Genomic DNA, 19,124 nt, shown 5'->3' on the forward strand with positions numbered 1-19,124 from the left:
TTAGAAAAAAAAATGATACCATGAAATTTGCAGGCAAATGAATGGAACCAGCTTCCATTTTATGAAGCTGCACTTCTAGGGACTTTTCATTAAGCTTCCTAATGGTGTAGCCTAGTTCCACATGCACTTTCAGTACTTCTTCCAATCTTACCTTAGATTGAATATGAAGGTTGAATATGACCATCATGCGTTTTAGTCTGCCACACTGAATTAAACAAATGCTATAAGATGGGCCCTTCACATGAACTGCTTTCATATAACTTAAGTTTGCTACTCCTCTAAAACATTGCTTTGAGGTTTGAAGTTTGTGACCAAGAATGCTCACGATAAGAGGTCACTCCCTCATAATACTGTGGTTCTTAACAGTTAAAATTCATGCTTCAAAAAATCAGTTGTGATTATTTCCAGACATGTTTATACTAGCTGTGCTTTTATCATACCATCTAATTTAATTACACATTACACACCTTGATGGAATTCAATTAAGCGAAAAACAAATCAAATATTTAGAAAGACTAAATTAGAATGAGTTTGCTTTCTTAAATGGCTGTTAAATGGGCTAAGACAACTGAAAAAGCCTGAGAAAAATATGTAAAAATCATGAAGGATTTTGTATCTAGATTTTAGTTCAAATATCTTTAAGTTTTGCTCCAATATAAGGAAATTAAAAGTAGGGATTGTAGCAAGAATAGTACAGATATGCTTTGTAAAATAAAGACTTGCCAGGACTTCAGCTCAAGGCTTTTATACCTAAAGAAAATGACTTCTTAAAGATGGAAATGAATTATGCATTGCACATTTTGTGATATATGATGATGCATTGTGTAAATGCATTTTTGTGTAATCCTTTGCCAACTTAAAAAAAACCTGACAATTATCAGTCTCAGTTGTATTAAATAAGATAATTTCTTTCCTATTCATTTGTCTTTGACTATGCTTTCCCTTCCACTTGAAACATCATAATCCTCTTTCCTTTGAGTTATGTTTATCCTGTTTTCAATATCAACAAAGGCACCTCAAGACTGTTTACCTGCTCCCACAAATACTTATTAGAAAGAACTACCCATAAAAGGCTTATTGCATTTTAAAATGGGGGCATATATCCATCCTTTTTCACTAATAGAGTATGGATAAATCTTATTTTAATTATAAGGACCATATTAAACCTTTCTGGTCTGGATGTCTTAACCTGTTGGTCTCTAGGGTAATCACAAGTTGACAATGATGTAGACATTGATAGCATTATGTGAATAGAACATGTATCACAATGGGGTTATGTGTTAATTTGAGACCTGGCAGGTCCAAAAACTTGTTACCCTTTTATACATAAAAGCCAAGCTGATCATTTGTAGCAGAAAAAGCCTATTAGTATAGACATGTGACTACAAGGCATGTCTCTAAATGAGTCACACAGAGGAGTGAGACAGTAATTGGAAACATAGGGTTTTAGTGAATATAGAGGTTTCCATGGCAAGCCTGTTTCATCTCATCAACATGGTATTTTTGCAATCATGGAGAGAATGTAATTATAAGCATTTATTATCTAAGTGGAATGCTTTTTGATAAGGGTGAAAGAGAACTGCTTTTGTTAGACTGGGATAGGTTTCAAATCAGAAGAGTCAGAGATTATGGTAATTATGTGTTTCTGGTGCTTCAGAGGGAATACAGGCCTCTCTTGATCTTGCTTTTCTATGACCAATAGCTGTTTAACCAAAGATGTTCTGGAGATTTAGAGATGAATATTTACATGCCCTTTGTTGCTGACTGGTATATAGCACACTGCTTGCTGCGGGCCGCAGGAATATATCATAAGAACTCTGCTGGTTATGGATCTGCTGGAGGGATCAGGGAATTCCTCCAGAGGAAGCCAAATCCCAAGGAGTTTTTGGTGTTACTTGGCTTGTTATATATCAGCTGTATTCTGTTATGAAAATCATGTGTGCCTTCATAGCTTTCCCAATTGACTTTTCCCTAAGAAGGGCTAACAGTGTAGACTGATCACTCTCTGGACATACACATTCCAGGTATTTGGAGAACAGCCTCAGGAAAGGCTTTCTCTGGAATCAGATTATCTATCTCCCTTGGCCACTTTCAAGGACTACAGGAAACACCAGCCAGGTGGGTGCCCATTGTTAGTCCCAGGTGGACTAACAATGATAACAGCCCACATGCAAGTCTCCTGATTTATGGTAAATTCCACAAGGAGACACCACCTAGGAGAGGTGGACGTTAAGTAATAGCTTTACACAATTTAGCTCGGATCCTCCCTTTATATACCGAGACTTCCAGGAGGCAGAGGAGAAGAGAAAAGAGAATGGAAGAACTAGATGGGTAAGAACTTGAGAGGAACGAACTGAGATGGGGAAGAACTAGATTGAAGGGCTAAAAGAGAGGACTAGAGGAACGAGATGGAAGATGAGGAAGAGCCAGATGGGGAAGAACAAGATGAGGAAGAGCCAGATGAGAGAGAAGGAGACAAGAGAGGAGCTGATAGGGGAAAGAACTAGATAGATGAGAACCTAGAAGGGACAGAACTAGATGAAGGAATTAAGATAGAACCTAGAGGGGACAGTAGATAAATATAGAGAGAAATCAGGCAAGAAAGGAGCTAGACATGAGAACAGAACTGAAGCTGTGTATAAAGGATGTTATGCCAGAGGAATTAAAGCAAGTGGACTATAGAACTCGGTGTGCTGAGATTATATTTCCTGAAAATAGTCCTCGCCGTTAGTAGTTCTCTCTCCTGAGCCCCTGGGATGTATAATATTAAGGCTGGTCCCTCCAATATTATACAAGAACTGCTAACTGAGGGATAACTTGATTTGTACCCAGGAAGACTTAAACTGCAGTAATAAAAGGAGCATGGCATGAATGTAATGATAGACGTAGAGGGACTGAACCAAAAAGAACATCCCCTGGAGACAAACCCAAGCATGGAACTGTCCTTTGACTCTTTGGGGTCTTGGCACCAAGATGACCAAGAAGAAACAGTGGTCACACCAAAAGGACCTCGTCGTGTTCACTTAATTTGCTGTGTGAACTATGCCCTGTGTATGCCCAAAGACAAGGCCATTAAGAATTTCATCACACAGAACATCATAGAGGCCAATGCCATCAGGGACTTTTCTGAAGCAAGTGTCGTCCACACTTAGTGTTGCCCAGGGCTCTATGTCAAGCTGCATTACTGTGTGATCTGTGCCCTTCGTAGCCAGGTGGTCAGGAATCTATCCTGGGAAGCCTGGGAGGACCGAACACCCTCCTTGTGATTTAGAGCTGCTGGTGCTGCCCTACAGCCTCCACCAAAGCCCATGTAAAGAACTGACTTCCCAACAACAGAAGAAAGACCATCTGGGGAAAAACGGAAATTACAGTTTAAGAAAAGAAAGGAAACAAAACCAAATCAAACCAAACAAAAACCCGACCTTTGAAAAGATGGCTCAGAATAGTCAATTAAGAAAGGACAGCTTCTTTAGAGCATGGTATTAGGAAAATCGGGCTATGTACATGTCTAGAATAAAAGAATGAGTTCAGATCCTTGTACCATGCATAAGAATTAACTCAAAGGATATTAAAGTCATCTGCGTAAAGTTCCCATGGTCCTAAAAGAGAAGAAAACCAAGGGGAAGTAAGGAGGAAGTCTTGTGACACTGCTTTGCTAGTGATATGGACATGATATTAAAATCTCAGTCTTGAAAACCAAAAATGTACAACTGGAGCCATGTTAGACTAGATGGTTTCTTCACAATGAAGGAAACAATCATAGAGAAAAGATAGTCTGTGGAAGGGGAGTAAATACATGCCAACTGTGTGTGTCACCTACACACACACATACACACACACACACACACACACACACACACACACACACACACACCATTTTCTGCTTTAGCACTTCTGCTCTTAGTTTCCCATCCTGTTGCTGACGAAAAACACTCTGTCAAAAGCAAAAAGGGGTTTTTATAGGACTCCTTTGACCAATAACTCAAAGAGATATGACCCATTCCTGATATTTGGGTTTCATTTGGTAGCATATGATGCCTAGTTGGAATATTTTCTTCCCTGTTATATTATGACTCCATTTAAATTCCTTCTATATATGTATATATTTTAGGAAGCTTCAGAGAAGGGGATGTGGACACTGAATCCCACCCCTAGCCAAGAAGGTATTCACAGATTATAGCCGCTGGGAGAGGGAGACTCACTGTCCTTCAGTGGAGCGACGCTGGGTATATGGCCCACACTCCAGGGTGGACCCTGTGCTCAGAAGTAGTTAGCCAGCACAAGCTGGGCCCTAGGCTTTCTAGTGTCATCTTTCTTCTCTTTTGTTTGTTGTTGTTTTGCCTTTTTTTTTTTTTTTTTTTTTTTTTTTTTAAGAGAGAGAAGGAACATGAAGTTGGGTGGATAGGGTGAGAGGAAGGATCTGGAAGGAGTTGGGGCATAGGAAAGAATATGATAAAAATATACTGTGTGAAATTCTCAAAAGAATGAACTAAAAATAAATTAAAATAAGAAAGAGAACAGTTTTAATTTAGCTCAAGTTCAAGGTACAGCATGCCATGGCATGGCAGCAAAGTCAAACCTAAGGAGCTTACAGTAGCTGGCCACCTCGGGCCTGCAGTTAGGAGAGGGCAATGACTGTATGCATGCATGTGCTGTTTACCCACCTTACAAACAACCCAGAATTCCCTGCATGAGGAATCATCCCACCAACAGTTAAGATGAGTCTTCTCACTTCAGTTAAAGTACCCATGATAATTCCTCACAGGCATAGGCATGGGCATGCGCAGAAGCCCATCTCGCAGGTGATTCTAGATTCTGTCAACCATCACACTGCCTGACACTTCCTACCCAAAAATTCAGACGCCATCTTAGTTTTTTTCAGTAATTTTGGTACTTATGCCCAGTGCGTGAACCTAGGTCCCCGTCAAAATTTACTGAACTTTAATTGCAGATAAAAGCTGCATTGCTGTGCTAAAACACCTACAAAGAAGAGCTTGTGTCTCATCCTTTCAGCTTTAAAAGCTCGGTTTTCACAGACTAAGACTATCACTGTTGGCAGTCTGTTTAGCTTCACCAATTCTCACATTTCTTATCTGCAAAATGATTGTGTTATCTGAAGATTTCTTAAATCCTTTTCAATTTAAGATATTGTGCTATAATAAAATGAGAGAAATAGCAACCTCAAATTGCTTATCGTATTTTAAAGAGAACTACTATGAGAATCCATACTCATTCATTCTCAATATGTATTTATTGAGTGTCCACAGATAATACCAACAGGCACAGCTTTAGAAATTAGGAAGACGGTGCTGCACAAAATGTTTAAATGTATGCCCTGGTGGAATTGGTATTTAGACAAGGGAAACAGAAATAAAATAAATCAAGAGGTTATAGAGCTAACTAAGAGTAGTTTAGAGCTATGGAGAAAAGCATGTGAAACGATCGAGTGTGAGCAGAGTAGCTGTTTGAAATAGACAAGAGACATGTGAACCGAAACCCAGAACACAAATCAGGCCACAAGATGATCCTGCTGGAGGCTCATTGCAGGGAGAAAATGTGCTAAGAGTCAGAGTGGTCTTTGGAGGCCAGTGAGATCGAAAGGGATGGGGGTGTGGGGCTGACTGAGGAACTGGTACCCAGGTCCTACGGGACAGAGATGTCCAAATGGGATGGTTTGACACACCAGAGTGTTACTGGGGACACTGAGCTCCCCCTATGGGGTTCTTAGTCTTGTTAATTAAAGGATTTAGAAATGGATTTAAAAGGATGTGCCTGTTAGATAGGATTGATCCAGGCGATAGGAAAATAAATGAAGGCAGACCAGCCTCTCCGTATCTGAGTTGCTCTTTTATCAGAACAGTTGAAGGACACTAGTCTCACCAAGCGAGTAGAGACTCTTCCCACATGACACATGCGGTTTAGGGATGTTATAGGCTGGAAAGGGGGAACCTTTGGGACAGAAGGTCCCACCTACACTTCGGTTCCTCTGCAGCTTCGAAGTGGTGGCTGCCAAAGGGGTTGGTGTGTTGATCTGATCCAAATTTTCCACAGTGTTTTCAGTCGAGTCCACTTGCCTGTCTGGAGGCTTCTCGGTCCATCTCAGGCTTTAATCCTCCTGTGCTGGACCGATTTTGTTAAAGTTTAAGAGAAAAACAAATGGCAGGCAAGGTGCAAATCTCATCCACTGGGACAAGGTGTGCAGGAAAGTTTGCATTGCAAGCTGACAAGCAGCCACACGGAAAAGGGAGTTTCAGAGAAAGAGCGCAAAAGTACAGCGTTGCAGGAAAGCCCGTGTGCCTCTGGCACTGGCCAGAGTACCTGAAAGAGATAAAGAAGAGTAAATGTTACATTTTCCTGATTGCTAATGTAGAAAAAGCAGGCAGGCTACATGGCGGAGGTTCCACGGTGGTGATACCTGCTGGAAGCCATGGCAGCCGCCGCCAGTGTCTGCGCTGAGAAGCGTTTGTCTGAGTAAAAGCACATTGTCTAGTTCAATAAATAATAATCCCTTCCATCTACTTTTGAGTAACTTGGAATGCCATGTCCCTACCCAGGGCTAGAGATGGAATTTAGAAAAAAGTCCTAAAACCTTCAACGTTTTAAATGATCATTTAACTTTCAAGGAATGATTAAGCTGACATTTATAATCTAACTTTATCAATAAAAGAAACAGGGGGTGGGGTCCAGAGTAGCCTGAGCTTACTGTAGCAAGGGGACATGTCACAGTATGTAGAGACCATTTTGGTGAGAACTGCGGTATGGATGCTCCTGGCATTGATTCACAAAAGCCAAAGGTACTGCTCAATCTGTACCACACACACACACACACACACACACACACACACAAGTCCACATCTACATATTATTTGGCTAACAATTTCCATAGTGTCTGAAAGGCTTTTGCAGCGAAAGAGTATCTCAGCAATCGGGCCAAGGAATGCCACAAAATCACAACCACACAACAGACCTCGTGTGAGATTTATTGAGGGGTGGGGGAACTGGACACGAAATGGCTGCCTCTGAGCCGGGATGCATGCCAGATCATGATGGTGGGCTTTATGGGGGTGGGAGGTGGAGCATGCACACAGGGAAAATAAGGCCATGGTGCTGATGGTGGAAACATGTCACACTGGCTGTTAGTGATGCTGAGGTTGGTGCTTAGTCACTGAAGGCAGGGAGGAATTCCGTTCCAGGATATGGGTGGTTCTTGGTTGACCAACAGCTTCAAAGCCAGCCTCAAGCCTAGTCTTGTAGACCAAAGTAAGAGTTTAATGCAGTAATCCCAGCACTCAGGAAACTAAGACAGGAAGGCTGCCATGAGTTTGAGTCCAGCATAGGGTCCAAAGTGTGTTTCAAGCTAGTGTGGGGCTCAGTATGAAATCCTGACTCAAAAATTAAAAAGAAAAAGAGAAAAGAAAAAAAAAAGTAAGTTGTGAATGTGTATGCCAGAAACACAGACAAATACATTTGTACCTTTCCATGATGCTGGAATTTACTTAATAGTAATAAATTCACCAAGTTTAGCTGTTTCAATGACAGCAGTATGTCATACAATCTACTACTTATACCTTGCTAGCCTGACTACAGCAAATGCCAGTTTTTCATTCAAATCTCAACATCACGTAGTTATTTATGCCTATATGCATATGTACTCCAAGAACACCTTTTTTGACAGTGGAGAAAATTGCTCAGCAATTACTTGTGGCTTAGATAATTGGTAGGAGTATTTGAAGATATGCGAGGCATAAAATATAAAATCTGCTGGGAAGCTTTAAGGAAACTTGGTTTCTAGCAAACCACTTGGTATGCAGATGCTCTGATCTTTAATCCCATTCATGTTTGATAGTCCAGAGAATTCATAGGGAGCCCCTCCACCATGGAATAGTGTTATCCTCAGAAAAGGAAGAAAGTCTTCAGACTGACAATGTACTCTTGTCCTTACATAGGGACATGCTACCTGTACACTAGAATATGGCTTTACAATGTAGATCCCTATTGGCTGAAACAATCTAGGCTGGAATTAACACTATTCCCCTATTTGTTTCTTCATAAAATAATTTTGTATTTTATTTGTGTTTGTATTTTATAAACAACAAGCTATATGTGTCAAATATAAAATTGAGTGTGGTCATTTTTCTAAGATGTCATTCTTTTATCCCTCCAAATTGTTTAAACCTATTGTTTGAGTGAATGTGTTAGTTAAATTCCCATTAAGGAATACTTCGTTGGAAAAATGCTTGATAATTGATAAACAATTCTCTCCTGACTCATTAAGTAGTTCTGCTCTTTTTGGATATTGCTCAAGTGAAAGAAAGATCTGAATTCAAACATGACCAAGTTGCAGTTGTTTCTTGGAATGCAGTTCTGCATATAAATGGGAATTGATAGGAGCCATTAAAGAACCCAATAAAAAATATATATTTCCAAAAATACTGCATCACCTTAAATTTCAAAGTTCAGATAGTTTTATAGCCCTTCCAGGCAATAATTATGGAGTCACACCAACAGAGCACATTATCAACAAAATGCAACCGTGTACTACTAAAGGACAGGTAAGGAAGTCAGTCACTTTTTGAGCCTTGATTGGAAAGTCATCTTAAGCCATAGGAGAATTCACCACATTGCATCATTAACACAGGAATTCAAGTGCAAAAGCTTCCTGAGTGTTCCCCTCCAGAAGAGAAGCACTTTGTCCATGTGACTAGGAAGAGTGGTGCTTAAATTCCTTACCTGGGAACAAAGTGTTAATTTGGGAGCTGGAATGTGACCTCTGATTCTTTGTGAATTGTGGGACAAGAAAAGCCAAGTGAGAAATGTCCCATCAGCAAGTAATCCTGATCTCACGCACAAGTTTGTGCGTGTGTGTGTGTGTGTGTGTGTGTGTGTGTGTGTGTGTACTATTGCCATATGTGTACTATTGCCATGGCTACAGAGGCCAGAGGAGGGCAGTGGATCCCATGGAACTGGAGTTTGGCATGATTATGTTACCTGATGTACATGTTGGGAATTCAGGTCCTCTGAGAGAGCACCATGTGCTCTTACCCATTAAGCTGTCTCTCTAGTCTCTGTGTTCTTATATTGCTATGTTTGTGGCACTTGATTCCAGGACTAGAATTACTAAATTGTAAGGTAAATTGTTTTTTTAATTGTATGGATACTGCCAGATTGCTTTCAAAAAAGATTATTAGTGTCCATCTATACTCACCAACATGAGATGATGCAATTTTTCTCCAGCCCATTGCCGCAATAGAGCCAATTACGCACCATAAAGGATTACCTATATTGGCTGTAATTCCTGTCTCCCTGACTACTGATAAACTTGAGTACCACTTTACATACATATATAAAATGTAAACTTCTCTATTTGTTTCTGCCCATAGCTACTGTTAACCTATTACTTCTAATTTTTAAATACTTGGCTATCTCTGTAATTTTTTCAAACAAAATGCCTTTTCTTCTCTCTTAAAAGGATTTCTTCTACCCTAGTTGATATTGCAGCCCCTAGCTACTCTATTATTTTTTAAAAACACTGACTTCTTAAAGTGATTGCAAAATTGTATGTATTTTCCTTGATGATTTGTGTATATTGGTATTTTATACTATTGCATAGTACATTGGAGCTTCAGACTTTCAGAAATATGAATACAATGTACTGAATTTTTCCTTTTCTTTCAAGCCATCTTTATAGTGGTGAGTAGATATCTTTTGTTGATTCCTCTACCTTCCCTATCTGTGCCTCTAAGACTGTTCTTACTATTGCCAATGACATCTGTTTAATTGTCTCCTTAATCTATAAATTGTGCCTGGACCAGGCTTTTGTCATGTTTATATTTGCATCTTTGGAACCTAACAGTTCTTGTTACTACTGATCACTTAACATATATTTGTTAAATTCATTTAATTTAGAGAATAATTTTCCAGTTCTTCTAATTAGTATGTGATAAAATACACCTGGACTTATTCCCTAATTGTTAATTAGATATAAACTATTATCTTCTGTGTATTGGCATATCCTCTGACCAGCACTAGTTTGAAAAGGTTGTGTGTGTTATCTCATTATCTGTGGAGCAGGCACTGATACACCCTATTCTTCTTATTCACAAATGAGTAAGCTGAAGGCCTGAGATTCCCTGATCCTCCACTGAGAAGGTGCCAGAACTGTCCTTCAGTTGTGGTCTGCCTGGCTTGGAGACTTCCTTTTTCTTTCCTGTCTCACATTCTTTTCCTGATTCAAAGTCAGATTCCTGAAGAGAGCTTTTGAGTCTCTGTGCAATGAGATCTAAAGCTGTGAGGAATTCCTTTTTCCCAATTAAGTGACCCAAAGCTTGTTAAATTTATAGGAAATAAAACAGCATGTATTCCTTTTATTATATATATATATATATATATATATATATATATATATATATATATAAACCCAACCTTACAGTTGTTTAATATAGATGAAGCAAAAGATGGAATACTGTTCATAGTTCCCCAAATATTTAAACATTGTTGGGTCTTACAACAAAAGCTTTGAAATGTGTCTTTCCCACGTTTATAACTAGCATGTTGAAATGGAGTAATAAACGGCATGAAGACCTCTGGGAAATGACTTCTAGAGAGGATGCTGGGAACAAATGCAACAATCTAGTTTTTAACGAATATGAACTTTATTTTGAAAAATGAAACTGTGTGTTACATGCTCTCTGTTTTATTTGAGTTTGCTTTCTGGGAAGCTGTGTGGAATAGTAAAATGAGTGACTGTTTCTATTTTCTATTAGCTTCAGTTAACCAGTAAGTAAACTGATCGTGCTATTTGAACCTATGACATTTCATAACTCCAGTCATCATGTTAGCAGAATCAAAATTTGAATATATAAAAGTTAGATGCAGTTTTGAATATGTAGTATGATCTTTTCTATATTCTGCCAGCTTATGTGATGCCTGAAATTTTAATCGTAATACTTTGACCTCTGTAAAAATTTAACTTAGTACGCTTCTAGATAAGTTAATATTGGACATAATAACATGTAAAATATTTAAGAGAAAAAAATCGATAATGATGTCTTCAAAATTAGCCTTTAAATTTATTTAAGCTTTTCTACATTAAGTATTTCCACTGGAAAGTGATTTACAAAACACTTTAATTTTTTATGTCATTCCTTGAAATACTTCCTAATAAAAAAACTTTTCACAAAAAGGATTTGAATTTATACTACCTTTTTATTTGTTCACATGAATCAACTATTCATATCTTGATTCAAATATCCATAATATACTTCCTTTTTATGATAGTCTAAAACAATATCATCCTTTAAACATTTGTTCAGTTACCATTGCTTAATCATCATTTATTGATTTATTTCTCTATAAATTGATTTTGTACACATTTCCAATTTATTGAATTTTGCTATGGTACTTTAGTCGGTCTCTGTGCATATTTCACTGATCATTTTCTATCTTTTACTTTATTCTTTTAAGATGTATTTACTTTATACTATGTGTACATATGTGTACCACTTGCATCTAGTGCTTACAGAGGCCAGAGAGAGCACTGGATCCACTGGAACTTGAGCTACAGATGGTTGTGAACTCCGTGTGGGTACTGGGAATCAGACCCTGACACTGCTTTTGACCACTGAGCCATCTCTCCAGCTCAAATTTTTTGATGTGGTTTATAGTCAGTAAAAAGGACTAAGTCTTTCTTGTATCATTACTTACATTGTCTATGTAATTTCACATAGTAAATTTTGACTCATACCCTAAAAAAAATGAACACACCCGAGTATTTCAGTAAAGTCCAAGTTCAGGTTTTATCAATGACCTAATGGGCCTGTATGTAATCTGATACTAATAATTTGCAATCATTTTCATGGACAGCCACAGATACCTCTTAAATGTTTGATTTACATGAGAAAACATTCTTTATATTAAAGAAAATTATCATGTTTGTTCTTTAATTGTGCTATTTATGTTTCAATAATCTAAGTTTAGGAAAAAAATGTATCAAGGATCTTCATTATTAAAATATTTTTTAGCTACACAAAAGCATCCCTGTTACATTTGAAAAACTAATTCTGAAACTTTATGATAAAGATATATGAGTTTACTCTAATCACCTAGCAACAGCTTAGAGTCTGTGAAGAAAATAATATTTCTCTTTTTTTCTAGTGAATAGATGTTAAGACCTCTTCTTTAAATCTTGAGTAGTCATGAGCCACACTGCAGTGGATGGGAAATCATGTAATATACTTTCTGTAGTCTGTGCCTGGCTACTAATGATCTAGATGATACCACCTAAAGTCTCTGACCTCCACATCTTTATCTGTATAAAAGGGAATTATTAGATCATTTCTAAGGTATTTAGAGTTGTGATCCAAAGAAATGATATCACCTTTAGCCATAGGCAATCGAGCTTCCTAGGACTGTCATTGCCTTATTTACCTAAATTCACAATGTATTCATTTATGTGTCACTTCTAATTTGATGCATGTGGTAAGGGAAGGCATGTGCATCTTATGCATCAGCATTTTTTTTTTTTTTACAAAGTAGACAATAGGCAGAATTTAGGGCTAGGGTTGAGAATGAGTATTCAGAGTGTTAAAATAATTTCCCATGTTGTGATAGCCAACATGTTCTTGGGAATTTTAGAACCCTCTGATCATGTATCTTAAGAATCAAAATTTAACCAGATTCATCAAAGGATTTTAGGCTCCTTTCCCTCCTTCAGACTCCATTGTAGGATAAAATTGACACTCATAAGCTTTTGTGCTTATAGCCAATTGAAACTAAGGTCCCATCTTGGAGATGTGATCTCATTTAGTCTGATATTAAAATAGCTACTATTTCCTGAATTAATGTTATACTATTATTATTATTATTATCATCACAATTTCTCTCCTTTTTAGTTATTTCTCTCATAAGCAGCATGTACATAAAACAACATGAAATTGGTTATTCTTTTTGTAAATTTTTATTTATTATTCAGTCACACAATGCATCCTGACCACAGCTTCTCCTCACTCCACTCCTCCCAGTCTCCCTTCTCCCCTAGATCCACTCCCCCACCCCCACATCCCTCTCCCATCTCCCCCAGAAAAGAGCAGGCCTCCCAAGGATATCAACCAAACATGGGTACAACAAGATGCAATAAGACTGGGCACAAACCCAATCGGGGATTGCTGATTACCGGCTTCCCTTAAGAAAACAGAAACTCAGGGGTCTGGGATTCAGTGAGCAGTCAGCCTCACAGGTCATCACTGCTTTGTACATGTAGAAAATTCAATAGAATGGCTTAAAAATGATATCCCTAATGAATCATGAATTATTAATACAAATTACTGAGAGATGGTGAGAGAGCACATATTTATGAGAGAAAGACACAGAGAAACATTTAATAAGCACTTATCTTCTTATAGTTCCAAGAATTACATGGACAGTACTTTTGTATTCAACTGATGATACTTAAAAGATCTAGAGACTTAAACACATTGTTTTCAAGGTCAAATCCAATTGGAGGCCATCATTCTTTATTCCATTTATAAGGCCTAGGTAACTTGTCTTGGTCAAGCTAGTACTAAAAATGTCTGCTTTTAGACAGGTAGTTAAAGTACCATACAGAACTCATTTTTGACTGTCAAAACCAGAATTATTTGCAAGCTATAGATACATACAACCTTGTGGGATGACACCTCACTTACCTGCTAAATCAGCTAAAGGATTATCTTGTCTTTTATATGAGTTCAGGAGCAAAAAGCTATTTAAAATTCCTTCTCTAGAGAAATTATATTAGCAGTATTGTATTTCCTTGGCAGCCCTAAAAGGAAGAAGGCTAGTAATTTACCATCATATTTTTAAGCCACTTTGGGTTACTATTTTAAAAGTTGGATGCCCACTAAGAGATTCAAATACAGAATACATCCCATCCATACAGCAGGGTGTTTATCAGAGTTCTCTACTTACAATATTTCCCCCAACCCTGAGCATTATCAGCATAAGCCACTATCATAATAGAAACATTGAAATATGCAAGAGACTGGTAGATGAAGCCACAAATAGATAGATCGTTCCTTTATCTGTTACTCTTTGCATATTTGAATATGTACAAACAGATAGATTATCCCTTCCCATATGAGTTTTAATGTGTCCCAGAAGAGAAAAGGAAGAAAGAAAAAAAGAGTCACTGTACCATTAAAAATAGTCCCAGGCACAGCACAACGGCAAGAAAAATATTATTGAGGCACATCCCTGGTAATTTGAAGACTGATACTAACTGATAGTGAGCCTCAACACGTTCTGAATTTTGAAAGAGAAGGTAAACAAAAGGCAAAGGAAGACTGGCAATAGTCACTACCACTTACTGAATTCTAAATTCACACCAGAACTGGATCCAGTGCTTTACTTAAGAAGAGCCTCAAGTCTAAGATGATACATTTATATAGTGTTCAGTATATGCTACACTTACCCGTTGAGTAACCTTAGAGTTAGGTTCTCTCTCTCTTTCTCTCTACTTTTGCCTAGTGTTGTAAATGAGAAACTGCCCCTTTGAGTTTTATCAAGTTCTTCAAAATCATATGCACTTGATAGCGCCAAATAAATAAACCAAACTAAGATAAGCTAACTCCAGAGATTGAACTGGAGAGCAAATTCCCCTTCCAGTGTTTACAGTTCATTTCTAAACTTCAGCTGAACCTAGTTAAGGTGGATGCTACTCATCCTGTTGTGAAGGTGACAATTAATTGTAATTTACAAGCTGACTTGTGCACCATAGAATTAAGGTGGACATTTCTTTAGCCTATGCTACAATCAGTGTGCTTTCCATAGTATTATTCTGCCTTCGTGGCATCATTTTTCATCAGTTCTAAATTCATTTGTCATGTATTTAACAAATATTTGTTGAATATTTTGTGCTCTAGGGACATTCTACAATAGAGGCACATTTCTATAGGTCACATTCTAACAAGGATAAATAGACAGTAAATAAATGACTCCGTGAACCCAAGTCCAATGTTAGTGTGCATAAAAAAAAGAAAAATAAAGTATTGTAAATGGCTAGGAAATAAGGGAATAAAGCAAGTGCTTAAGTTCCGAATATAAGATGGTCGCCACATGGAAACCTGATGCCTTCACTGGTACTTGGATGCTACTGTAATTTTCTGTCACAAATATCTTGATTCTTATAGCATCTAAACTTCAATCTGACTTTTATATCATTCTAGCTTCTAGAATAATATGTTTGCCCTACTATTTCATTGTTGATATAATTTTGTATTGGACTCACTGCATATATATATGTGTGTGTATATGTATACACACACACACACACACACACACACACACACACATACATATATATATATATAAAACTAATAGTCTATGTGTTTGGGTCTCAAAGCCCATTCACACCCATAGCGCTTCTTTATATGATGAATGTCAGAAGGCTTTATGATAATTGTTGTGATAAGCCCATTCACTTCCAAAACTTGACAAATTGTTTGTGTTCTAGCTTATCAAGCCTCTGGGTATCCTTGGAATCCTTCTCTACTCAATAGGTAGTCACAACCAAGCAACTGAAGGTCCTGCAAGACTTGAGATTCATTTTGGTTCCTTCCCTAGGAACTTTCTTAACATCAAAAAAACGTGAGTTAAGATATATAGATGGAACAGGAAGGTGTAATCTAGGCCATTCATACATCAGTTATAAGGTTATTTAATTCAGAGGATCCTTCAATTCTTTGCTCCAGTGAGATAACTCAGAATGTTGTGAGTATATACACACAACACTCATCCTTGGGTAATATACCCCAAGACCTATAGTGAATGTCTGAAACCTTGGGTAATTATTAATCCAATTTACTATATAGTATGTTTTCTCATATACATACACTCTTGTGATTGTTAAATGATTATTTAAAGAAAAAGCAAATTTCAGCTGTTATTTATTCAAAATGCACAGCTTAATTGGTGAACAATTGTTTGCATATATTAGGAGATAATACCTTTATAGCAGTTAACTATATGTTCTTCTCCTCATCACTAACATTCGATGTGGGTATTGGTTATTATATTAGCTCATGCAGTAGAGATGTCAAGAACTAATGGAATGACTTTAATTGAAGAACACTTCTATTGCAAAGTGTATGAGGGTAAGATGTGTTAAATTTGTTTTTTGCTTTTCTCTAAAAAGCTGAAAACCCCCTTCCCTCTAGTAATTAAAAACAAACAGCTACCATTAACTTACTGTGGGGTTCTAATGGCCATACTACTTTTTCCTTGCATGGATGACTTACTGATCTAAAGAAAGCAATTCACCATTGAAATTATCTTGAAAATTAAAAACCATCCAAGATAATGAATAGTTTCAATTTCTAGAGCACCAATTTGTGTGGACTTTCCCTTTATAACGCATTCTTCTGTGCACACACAGCTTGCTAACTAACAGTCTAGCCACAGAGAGACTCCATATCAAAGAGCAATCTGCCGACCTCGGTTTCTGAATGCTTTGGCTTTCAGGGTGGTCTTCACTCACTAATTTACTCATTCTTTCAGCAAACCTTTATTGAGAAGCTTGTTTAAGTTAGTGATTTTCAGGGTGTTTTAGGAAGTAAAGAAAATATAAAGTTATCTGCTCCCAAAAGAATTGTTTTTATGAGGTTTGAATCAAATTTTATTTTATTTTTTTTATTTTTTATTTTTTTTTTGGTTTTTCGAGACAGGGTTTCTCTGTGTAGCTTTGCGCCTTTCCTGGAACTCACTTGGTAGCCCAGGCTGGCCTCGAACTCACAGAGATCCACCTGGCTCTGCCTCCCGAGTGCTGGGATTAAAGGCGTGCGCCACCACCGCCCGGCGAATCAAATTTTATTTTAATTTTGTCTTTTATTTAGTTAGTTGTTTCGTAATTTATTTACCAACACCATGTTACTAGTTATTTGGGTAACTTACATTTTGGGAGTGGGAGCTATAAAAAGTGTGGGTTGAGCACCCCTTATAACAAACATTTGTCCATATTGTTGCTGAAGGGCTTCTCTCCAGGTTCCACCAAGCCCCACAGTCCCACAATCCACGTATAAAACAATCACTCAGACGCTTATATTACTTATAAACTGTATGGCCATGACAGGCTTCTTGCTAACTGTTCTTATATCTTAAATTAACCCATTTCTATAAATCTATACCTTGCCACGTGGCTGGTGGCTTACCGGCGTCTTTACATGTTGCTTGTCCTGGTGGTGGCTGCAGTGTCTCTCCCTCCTTCTTCTTGTTTCCTCAATTCTCCTCTCTCCTTGTCCCGCCTATACTTCCTGTCTGGTCACTGGCCATTAGTGTTTTATTTATATAGAGTGATATCCACAGCACCATATTTCTAATGTTTCTTTGCAATTGAGTTTTACAAGTAGAAGGCCAACAGGCATGAACATAAAACATTGTCAAAGTAGATCCAAAAGAGAAATGGAAACAAAGTTTGAATCATTTCCCACAGCCACTGACAATGTGAGAGAGTGTATCCCAACCTCCTTCCTTTCCTGTCTTAAGAATGTGAATGTCAGCCGGGCGGTGGTGGCGCACGCCTTTAATCCCAGCACTCGGGAGGCAGAGGCAGGCGGATCTCTGTGAGTTCGAGGCCAGCCTGGGCTACCAAGTGAGTTCCAGGAAAGGCGCAAAGCTACACAAGAGAAACCCTGTCTCGAAAAACCAAAAAAAAAAAAAAAAAAAAAAAAAAAAGAAGGAATGTGAATGTCTGGTGTACGTCATCTGTCACTGACACTTTCTCTTCAGAACTGTTCAAAGTTTCTTTTTAAGAAAAAGTGTAGTTCAGATCAAAAGTTTTCCACTAGTACTGAGTCTATTGGTGCCAAGCAATCATCAAGATTCCCTCCTTTCCTGCTAATGCTGAGTCTTCAATTTTTTTTTAATGTGTACGCATGCTTTGTCTTCATGTATGCCTGTACACCAACATGTGTGCCTGGTGCACCTGGAGGGCAGAGGAAGTGCCAGATCTGGAACTAAAGTTAGAGTTTTGTGCCACCATGTGGTTGCTGGGAATCGAACTTCTGTCATCTGGAAGAGTAGCCAGTGCTCTTCAGCCTCTGAGGCATCTCTCCAGCTCCCAGTTTTGAACCTTAATTTCCATGAGTAAATTGAAGCAGTGAAGCATGGGAATAAATGCAAGTGTAAGAAGACAAATAGATCTTAATTTCATTGAGGTATGTTAAAATTAAGTATGTATGATAGATATTGTGAATTAAATTAAGTCATGTAATAAACTATATTTGGTGTTTGTGCTTTTTCTTTTAGCAGGATTTTTTTTCATATACAAAAGAAGAACTGTACTTATCTATAGAATATGTGACTAGAGTTATTTTATTGATCTTCTTCACTTTGAGTACATATGGAATTATCTATTTGTGAATCTATATAGTAGCTCATTATTTAAGTGAAGAATACCTTAGTTAATGGAATGAATCTACAGCTGATTTCTCGATTGTCTGCTCTGTTTAAAACCTTAACTTTGCCCATTTTGTTTACCTACAGCTACACTTGTTATGCATGGTTCCCATGGATGGTTTAGAGACTGAACCATAGCTTACTTTAGGGAAACCTGAGGTGTAATTTTCGGGTTAGCCCCTCTCATTATTCTAAGATGTTCTGTCCTTCCTGATTCTGTATCTAAGTTGTAAAGTCCTCTTCCTACTCTTATGTCATTGGTCTTACTGTTTGTTTTCAGAACCATTGGACACAAAAACCGGTTGGTCAAAGTCCCCCGTGGTCACATATGGGTTGAAGGCGATCATCATGGACACAGTTTTGATAGTAATTCTTTTGGACCGGTGAGTCAACTTGTACCTTGTTTCTGAGAAAGTTGCATTTCAAAGGTGGAAAGCAAATGTAACCTGATAGTTTGCTCTGTTCTTTCAGCCAAGTGTTATCAGAGACTTTGTAATGGAACACTCTATGTTGGGAAAATTCCTTTAGGCTATCAAAGTGTGTGTGTGTGTGTGTGTGTGTGTGTGTGTGTGTGTGTGTGTGTGTGTGTATGTGTGTTTCACAACTGTCTGACTTTCCAAGGTAACAAAAATACCTTCTGCCCATGTTTTCAGTTAATGTTTAACCAATAAAATATGTAAGAAGACATACAGGCAACA

At 37.8% G+C, this 19,124-nt stretch overlaps 1 protein-coding gene across 3 annotated transcripts in view; it reads left to right on the forward strand.

The window, feature by feature from the left end:
- Window positions 1-19,124, forward strand: part of Immp2l (inner mitochondrial membrane peptidase subunit 2) — an 862,863-nt gene that overhangs the window by 623,701 nt on the left and 220,038 nt on the right. For all 3 annotated transcript variants that reach the window (XM_028872262.2, XM_028872265.2, XM_028872267.2), the window contains exon 6: window positions 18,707-18,809. In XM_028872262.2, the coding sequence (XP_028728095.1) occupies window positions 18,707-18,809 (103 nt within the window). The remainder of the gene's footprint in view (window positions 1-18,706; window positions 18,810-19,124) is intronic.

Source organism: Peromyscus leucopus, chromosome 14, assembly GCF_004664715.2.
Source record: "Peromyscus leucopus breed LL Stock chromosome 14, UCI_PerLeu_2.1, whole genome shotgun sequence".
NCBI classification, from domain to species: Eukaryota; Metazoa; Chordata; class Mammalia; order Rodentia; family Cricetidae; genus Peromyscus; species Peromyscus leucopus.